Source organism: Raphanus sativus, chromosome 9 (assembly GCF_000801105.2).
Source record: "Raphanus sativus cultivar WK10039 chromosome 9, ASM80110v3, whole genome shotgun sequence".
NCBI classification, from domain to species: Eukaryota; Viridiplantae; Streptophyta; class Magnoliopsida; order Brassicales; family Brassicaceae; genus Raphanus; species Raphanus sativus.
In genome coordinates, this window is record NC_079519.1 from 29,534,657 (window position 1) to 29,543,152 (window position 8,496).

General features: G+C 28.2%; 2 protein-coding genes across 3 annotated transcripts in view; one reads left to right on the forward strand and one right to left on the reverse strand.

Annotated features, from left to right (window-relative positions):
- Nucleotides 1–4,899: 4,899 nt before the first annotated feature.
- LOC108823552 (transcription factor bHLH112) lies at nucleotides 4,900–7,377 on the reverse strand. 2 transcript variants are annotated; one of them, XM_056993587.1, is made up of 8 exons: nucleotides 7,017–7,377; nucleotides 6,482–6,893; nucleotides 6,294–6,395; nucleotides 6,146–6,211; nucleotides 5,955–6,020; nucleotides 5,789–5,842; nucleotides 5,543–5,688; nucleotides 4,900–5,179 (listed from the first exon to the last, which is right to left on the reverse strand). In XM_056993587.1, exons 1-8 carry the CDS (start codon nucleotides 7,247–7,249, stop codon nucleotides 5,176–5,178), a joined length of 1,083 nt encoding a protein of 360 aa, XP_056849567.1. In that variant the 5' UTR covers nucleotides 7,250–7,377; the 3' UTR covers nucleotides 4,900–5,175. The 2 variants fall into 2 exon arrangements, with proteins under 2 accessions (XP_056849567.1, XP_018452285.1); XM_018596783.2 differs by having other exon boundaries at nucleotides 6,294–6,401.
- The window catches only part of LOC108835094 (transportin MOS14), a 7,771-nt gene continuing 6,617 nt past the window's right edge, over nucleotides 7,343–8,496 (forward strand). Inside the window, exons 1-2 of the mRNA XM_056994967.1 lie at nucleotides 7,343–7,349; nucleotides 7,405–7,418. Of these exons, the coding sequence (XP_056850947.1) occupies nucleotides 7,343–7,349; nucleotides 7,405–7,418 (21 nt within the window). The remainder of the gene's footprint in view (nucleotides 7,350–7,404; nucleotides 7,419–8,496) is intronic.

Below are 8,496 nucleotides of genomic sequence, written 5' to 3' on the forward strand. Positions count from 1 at the left end.
AATTGCAATATGAAACACAAATATATTTTTTTTTGACAAAAAAAAGGTTAAATCCGGGTCACTATTAGAACCAGACCTAATCCCTGGGGGAGTCGCAAGTCCGCGGATGGACTCCTTCTCCTGGACATTCAAATAGGTCCTAAAGTATATACCCATATCCGCGTTAGGTGAATAGAACAATGTGACTTAGTTTCGCATAGCAGGAAGATCGAACCTGAAACGTGTTGGCGTCCCAGGCCCGTCCATTGCCACTTGACCACAAGGTCCGTTCAAACACAAATATATTTCTTTGATAAAAGCGATTAAAGGATTAAAAGATGTCGATCTTAGAAAGAAAAAAAGATGTCGATCTTGGAAACCAAACTGTGGACGTAATGCCCCAAACATTTAAGATTCTAATTGTCCTTGTAGTCGTAATTAAATAGTGCATGTGGCTATTGTCATCTTCAAGATTTCCATTTTGGCCACATCATTGTGTCTGATCCCAAGTATCAATGTTTATCCTAAATTTCATAGAAACAGAACCACGTGATCTGAAATATCAAGTTGTATTGTAGTGTCAAGTCATATAAGTGTCTTTACAAAAGAATTAGTCAAGATTAACCAAAAAAAAAATATATATATTTGTGTTTGAGATTTTGCTTAGATAGGTTAATTGGTTGTAATGAATGAATAATCGTATTGTAACTATCTTAGACCAACCACCATGTTTACGGTTTACCGATAAGAAAGTGCATCAAAAATTGGAAGGGTTTTCTGAGTGATTGTTTTCTCAGTGAAACATCCTGATTAATGATGAAGAAAATTAATTGGGCTTCGAAATAATGGGCTTCTTTAAAATAAGCCTATTGTCGATTATAACAGGAAAAGAGCTCATTTTAACGTGCGTCTCTTAATCTTCCTAATACTATGTTCTGCGCCAATGTCGCCCAATTCACTTTTTTGTCCACATGTACCCCAATTACTTTATATATATATATATATATATATTATATACTGAAGTTGGTTTTGGTATTTTCTTGTCATATAATATCTTTAAACATTTATCATAAATTATGAGAATAATTACAATTTACAAAATAACTATTTAACATGCAATTCTACTATATGAATTTTTTGTATTATTTTTGTTGACATTTGTATTTTGGAATTATGATAAATATTTCTGCTTCGACAACGCCATAAATTTTTTTGTAAGTTTATCATTAATCTACAAAGTTGTGTTATCTAGAACTAAACCACTAAATCAGTAGTCAAACCATATATATATATATATATATTTGATTTTTAAAAGAGAAAAAGACCAGAATAACACTAAACTAAATAATAGCACTAAATTAAGTTTTTATCATAGCATCACAAATAGAAAAATGACCAAAACAAATTTTATTGAAAGGTAAATATATATTTATAACCCTTCGATTAATTAATCTAAGATTTAGGGTTTTGAGTTAAATGATGAATTTTAGGAATGTGTTCAAATTTTAAAAATAAAAATTAAAATTAAAATTTTCAAAACAAAAAAAAAATGCTATTTTGGTCATTTTATTTTTGAATGCTATTTTTACGACAAAACTTAAAACTGCTATTTGAAAGAATTGACCTTTCTAAAATCATCATTCATACACGGTTTTATGAAAATCAAATTACTTTCAGTATTTCAGTTCGGTGTTAATACCAAAATCAAATCATTTTCTCTATTACAGTTGGGTACGGTTTTACTAGATTGACAACCCCTAAACCTTAACCTCTGGCTTGTTTCTACCAGTAGAAGCCACAAAATAGTTAGAAGGTCAGAAAAAAAATTGAGAAATACTCTTAACCTCTTTGGCTTGTTTCTATTTACTAAATGTTTTCATATAATTTTACTATAGGCAAATTTTTTTACACTTTGATAAAAACATGACTTCTTACCGCTTTCATGCGTGAACAATGTACAACCAACATGGTACATAAATACCTTCAGATCGTTGGAAAATTCCTTCGTACTCTCAATTGAAATCGTTTTGTATATATATTCAAATCCGTAATTCGTATATGTTGTCATCTCTAGATTTTTTTTTTCTTTCACGTTTTTAGATTTTATTTTTGTTTGTGTTTTCATGCTGAACACAATGACATAAATATGAAAAAGTTTTTTTTTTTTTTTGAAAAAAGGGAGTTTCACATTAGTAGGTAATAATTTAACAACTGGTTTACAATAAATGATTTACAAGTCTTTTACTTCAGTATAACAACGATTTTAGAAGGAAAAATGTTCGTTATAAACACTAAAAACTAGTTTTCACCAACTATTCGTCGTTAATTAAATGTATAGATGTTGTCGTAAAATATTGCTTTTCTTACAATAGAATTACGACTAAACTTTTCTTTCGTTGTAAAATTCGTCATATTCCACGTAATTTACAACAAAATTTTATTATGGTAAATTTACTTGTATTTTACGATAAATTCTTATTCCGCATAAATTTTCGTGTTGTCATAAATTTACAAAGACCATTATTCCTCGTCAATTTTCATCGTAATACGGATGTTTTTTTGGGGATTTTGCATATGCTTTTAGTGGCATCTGACAGATTAGACATATATATTTAATCATTATAATTAGTTGAACAGTCTTTATTTTTTTTCTTTATGCATGAATGATATTGAATGTCAAATTGGTGTATATTTACTATCAGTATATATACTAAACCATATATGTATATTCAAATGACAAAGTAGGAACCAGTGGGCCTGTTATCTACTGGTTCCCACTATCAAATTTTTATGATATATAGTTCTAATCGAACGAATAAAAAGTTCAATCAATGAATGCACATTTTAACATTTATATACGGATATGTATGAATACATTATATCATAATTAAATTTTGGACTTCTGAAGCATTAAACACGTTCCGATTTAAACCAGTTATAATAATTGATATAAATATTTGCACTATTTTCTTAAATTAATGCAAAATATTTACATTACAACTATAAATTATAAATTACAACTGTATTAAGTAAATGATGCAAAATATTTCTTGCAATAGTAAATTTTTCTTCTATATATCTGCATTATAGTTACAAGTAGAATTTTAGGTAAATTTTAATCTTAAAAGAATGAATAGAAAGCATCAACTTGAAATCATAAAAAATAGAAAGGGCAACTAAGAGTGATATATCAACCCAGTCCAGTAAAAATAGGATATATTGGCATAAACGTAAAAAATAAAAGGACTGGAACATGGACAAACATGGAATAATAAGCACATAAACCTTAAAAGCTATATTTTCCAGCTTCTAAAAAACTAAGTAAAATCATGTAGCCATGCGAATATGGGTTACAGTATTTAGGACCTATTTAGATATTTATAAAAGATATATATATATATATATATATATATATAGGATATACATTCCTTTTTAAATTAATCTAAATTATTTCATAAATAATTATTTCATAGATTTGGGATACCCCAGATTAATTTTTAGAAAAAACATTATTCTGATTTATTATAATTTGTTGATCGGTAAAGAAAATATTGTTTTTCTATCATATTGTTCTCTTGCGAACCGTTTAATTTTCTTTATAGTAACTATAATTTCGTTATGAAATAACATAAATTATTTAAAAATTAATTTATATTTTGGTGATACTACCAGACAGGATAACACGTATAGCGTTTAAATAAACTAAAATGTAAATATATATAAAAAATATTTTGCATATTTTACTATAATGGAACTTAAATATATGTATCGTATGTACGATCGTCATACTTAAATATTGATTTTAGTAATTTAATATTTTATTTTAAATTATTTTTTTATCAAATTAAACAAGACAATCTTTTTGTTGACATTATCAAATAAAACTATTACTATTATTAACTAAATATGTATACAAGTTATTTAAATATTAAAAGAAAAAATATTTAAAAACCAAAATATTGTCGTGGTATATTAAATTTAAAGCCAATATCTAATCATATAAAGTAAAATTCACAAAAATTTATAAAATATAAATCTTTATTTTTTTGGTATAAAACTAAATAAACCTAAAATCAAAGATAGATAAACCGAACCAAACTAAAGTAGATATAGTTTTAATATGGTAATTATTTTTAAAAACTATAATGCCAAAAAATCAAAAAAAACCTAACTGAAATAAAACTGATATCCAGATTGGAAACCATGAGTACAAGTTATACTTTATCAATTTGTAAACCTACGAATTTATAAGGAATATTTTTAAATAGTACGGAAACAAAACTTTAATCGACAAATCCATATGTAGATCTGAAGAATAAATCCATGTTTTCTAAAACAGTATCTAAAATTAGAATTGTTATTTTGGGGTATATTTTTAATTTAATTAATTAAAAATTTAATCTCTTATATTTTTCAAGCAAGATATAACAAATTAACATAATTAAATAAAATTAGAAGATAATATTTTATATAATTAATTGATAATATCCTTAATTGTTTTAGCATAAAATTAATTATTATAAAACACCCGTTAGTGATATAACTAAAAAAATATTTTTGAAATTTGAAAAATATAATATTATTTGAATAATATATATTTCCTAAAACAACGCTTATTTTGAAGTTGCAAAGAATATTAATAATTTTATTATATTACTAGAACTATATAGTTATAATGATTTATTATTTTATCGAATTATTTATATATATTTTGAAGTTGTCTAATTTTTGATATTAATATTTATTAACTTATAGGTTAGTAAAATAGTTAACACGATCTCTGTATATATACGTAGATATAAATTATATTATTGTTACTCATCAGCATATAAATTCGTTTTCGGAGCTAATGTAAGTTTTATACACCTACAAGTCAGAAACAAACTTAGAGGTTGATCTTTAATAAGTGACTAACAAAGATGGCACCAACAGAAAAATTATGTATATTATATATATTCAAGAACAAGGACAGGAACAAAAGGTTCTTCAATATAAAACAACCCATATGTGCTAAATTCAGCAATAAAACCCCCTACGAAATAGTATCAAATTAAAATACTAAAGAAGAAGAAGAAAATACATTAAGATAATTGTCCATGATTTGAAGTCTTCAAGCTGAATTTAGCATATGTTCCCGTCCGTCTTGACAACCACTACTCTCTCTCTCTCTCTCTCTCTCTCTCTCTCTCTCTTTTATCACCTAAAAGAATTAAAACCAAATTCAGCTTAGTTATTTATATATCTTCTTTTTTTTTCTAACATAGAGCCTATTAATGTATAATAGATAGAAAAAAAAATGTATAATAGATAATCCCATTTTTCTAAGTCCTAAATCATTCTTGCTTTTGTAGTTGGTCCCCTCCAACACCATTGTTGCCTCTGCCTATCTTTGAAGAGTCATCATTTTTCTACTATCCTTACTTTTTTCAAAGTAATGATTCAATCTTAGATCATGACGTACGAATTTTATTTTCCTTCTTTATTATCAATATTTCTAACCAATACTGATGAGTATAGTATCTATGCTAATAAAGAACCTTTAATATACGTTCATCTACTCTACCTGAAACTGCTGCCCCCAAACGTTGGCGTCCAAAAGTCGACGGTTGTTTCATTAGCCACCGGAAAAGTGCTTGATACGGGAACGAGACAAAGACCGTGTGCTCTTAGTTCTTGATTCTCGTTTCCATTTTGATTCTTACCAGATTCCTGTATGAATCCATACTCAATTAATACTTAATTAACCATGATGGCATGAAGACTCCAAATATGGACAAAAATAAAACACTAGATAGAGCAGTAACTAAACCTGATGTTGTTGTTGGACGGAAGCACCTTGTTTCATGTATGGAGTGCTGAGAACCTGTATATAATGCTCAATATTTGATCATATCCTTTTAAGAAAATTATTTGATCATTTCTAGGGTTTCTTGACTTAGAAAAAGATTTTGTGAGAGAAATCACAAGAAACGTACAATGACTTGATCATGAAGAAACTTGATGTACTCTATGGATTCTTGGAGAACAGATGCAGTATCTGTCTGAAAATTAGCTCAGAAGAACAGAAAAAAATATAGGAGCTCAATACATAAACCTAACCACGAGAAAACTTTTGCTCGTATATATTATTAATCCAAATAAATAAATAAACATATAAATCATTCACCTTTCCGAAAGGTGAAACTAGCTGTTGTAATGAAGTAATCTGGTCCCTTAGATTCTCTTTTCTCACCTGTTACATTTACAATCCTTTTTATCCACCAAGAAAGTTAAAATAAAATGTTATAAACTAATCTTGATTTATGATTATTTACCTTAAAAGTTGGCAGTGGTGAAGGCGTACTAATTCTCTGTTTCTTCGACGGGGATTCATCATTCTTTGCTCTCTTTAAAGACTCGCTCTGGCCTTTAGTCTTCTGATTCTTCAACACAAAACAAAAACTCAATAAATTAGCAACAAACTTATATATCAGCAAATTTTGACATACATGTGATTAATTACCTTAGTTCTTTCCTCAAGACGAGTAGGTATTGTCTGCGAAGTGGTTATAAAACTGTTATGCGGCGTGTTGTTTAAGTTAGTGGTTGATGAAGAACTCCAAAAGGGTCGAGAGTTTGTGTTGTTAGAGAAGTTGTTAATTATTCCATAAGCAGCTTGATGGTGAGGACTTGTCTTACTACTAGCCCAAGAGAGCTGAGGATCGTTGATTGAACAGCTAGTGGTAGAAAGGAACCTGTACGGACTCGGTTCCGGATCGTACAAGGTTTGTAACAAGCTCGAGGAAGAAGAAGAAGGTGATGAAGATGAAGAACAAGCTGGATTAAGAAGATAAGGTGAACTAGTTGTGGATAAGAATCCTTGGCCTTGATAGTGATCTTGCGAGCTTATGAAGCTTGAGTTTAAGTCTTCTTGTCTGAAAAACACAAAGCAATAAACAAAAGTGATCTTGTGATTATAATTGAATATATATTTATCAATTTCATCAAAAACTAGAAGAACTCAAAGAAATTAAAGGTAATGTTCTTAAGAAGTTTACAAAACGGTTTCGTTCCAATCTGAAGAAGAGTTTGAGGAAAACCCTAGACCCATCATTTGCAACGTTGAGTCAATACTCACGGTGCTTCCTCCGCTGTCGGAATCAGCATCTCGCTGCCCGAAACAAGACGACAATAAATTATCCGAAGGAGACATAACGCTCCTTGGCGAGTTCCACCACGCGCCGCCTCCGCTGCCGCAAATTGCTGCCGTCGCTTGAAACTCCTCAGCCATAAAACAGAATCAGAAATTTTTAATATATGCTTACCCCTTAGTCGTTATTAGACAAAGGTCAAGAGTTTTATATGTGTGTGTGCTGTGTGTGATATGAGGAGTATTAATGTGAAATTTTGATATATGTTTTATGAGGGTGTGTGTGGTTTATATAGGCAAGTACGGACAAGTGTGTGGAAATTACCGTATATTAGTTGAAAATTGGCACAGTTTAGACTCTAAAAAATTGTATATCAACATAACACTCCTAAAATGAATTTTCTTTTGTTAAAAAGTAATCTTGAGTTTTTATTAGTTAATTCTTTTGTTTATATATTTTATTTGAAAGAAAAATTGTTGTAATAATAGAGCTTTCCTAAGCCCTTTGTCAAAAAAATAATAATAATAGAGCTTTCCTAACCCTGATTTTTGTATTATTCTAAAAACAATTTCCCTTGTTTCATTACTGCTTGGTTATTATAAAAAGCGATAACTATCCTCTTAATTTAATTAAATAGATATTTAATTTGAAATTAGATAGGTGATTTGGACGTATTATGCAAGATGCCAAAAGATAGATGATACTCAGACATTTGTAACCTAAGATTGGTTGACATCAAAATTCTACAACCGATAGTTTACTAAGTGGTCGGAAATAGAAAACTTGTAAAGGTTTGGATCAATTAAGTTTAACAAAAAAGTGTTAATCAACCATGGATTATACTACTCCCTCCATTTTTAATATACGAAGACGTTCAGAAGTTAACACATAAATGTTTTTTTTTAAACATTGATTTTTTTTTTAATCGAAACATTATTAATCAATAACAAAGATTAAATATCCCTTCTATCACTGATCATATAACATAAATTATTAATAAATTTTACACTAAAAGTTTAAAAGATCATCTAGTTAAAAATAAAAGAAAATTTGTCGTATATTTTAAACGGAAGGAGTATAAATTAACTACCAAACACAATCCTAGTTATTAAATCATCATATTTTTCAATGCTTAATTCTAGATAATGCATTAGAATACGTTGTAGTTGAATTAATACTAGTAATTATGTTTAGAAAATATTAATTTTTGTGTTGTGATTGAAACACAGCAGTCGAATCTAGATATGGTGTTGTTTAGAAGAAAAAAACTTGAATATGAAATTATGAAAACATGATTTTTAACAGAATTTCATAGCTGAAATTATAAAAATAAAATATACATATACTATTTTAGAATTAATACAGATGTTAACATATTATAAACACC

Coding starts and splice junctions, on each gene's coding strand:
- LOC108823552 (XM_018596783.2), bottom strand. CDS start 7,249: ATGGCTGAGGAGTTTCAAGCGACGGCAGCAATTTGCGGCAGCGGAGGC. Junction 6,894..7,016: donor GATTGGAACGAAACCGTTTT/GTAAACTTCTTA, acceptor TGTGTTTTTCAG/ACAAGAAGACTTAAACTCAA. Junction 5,689..5,788: donor CCGTCCAACAACAACATCAG/GTTTAGTTACTG, acceptor GGATTCATACAG/GAATCTGGTAAGAATCAAAA.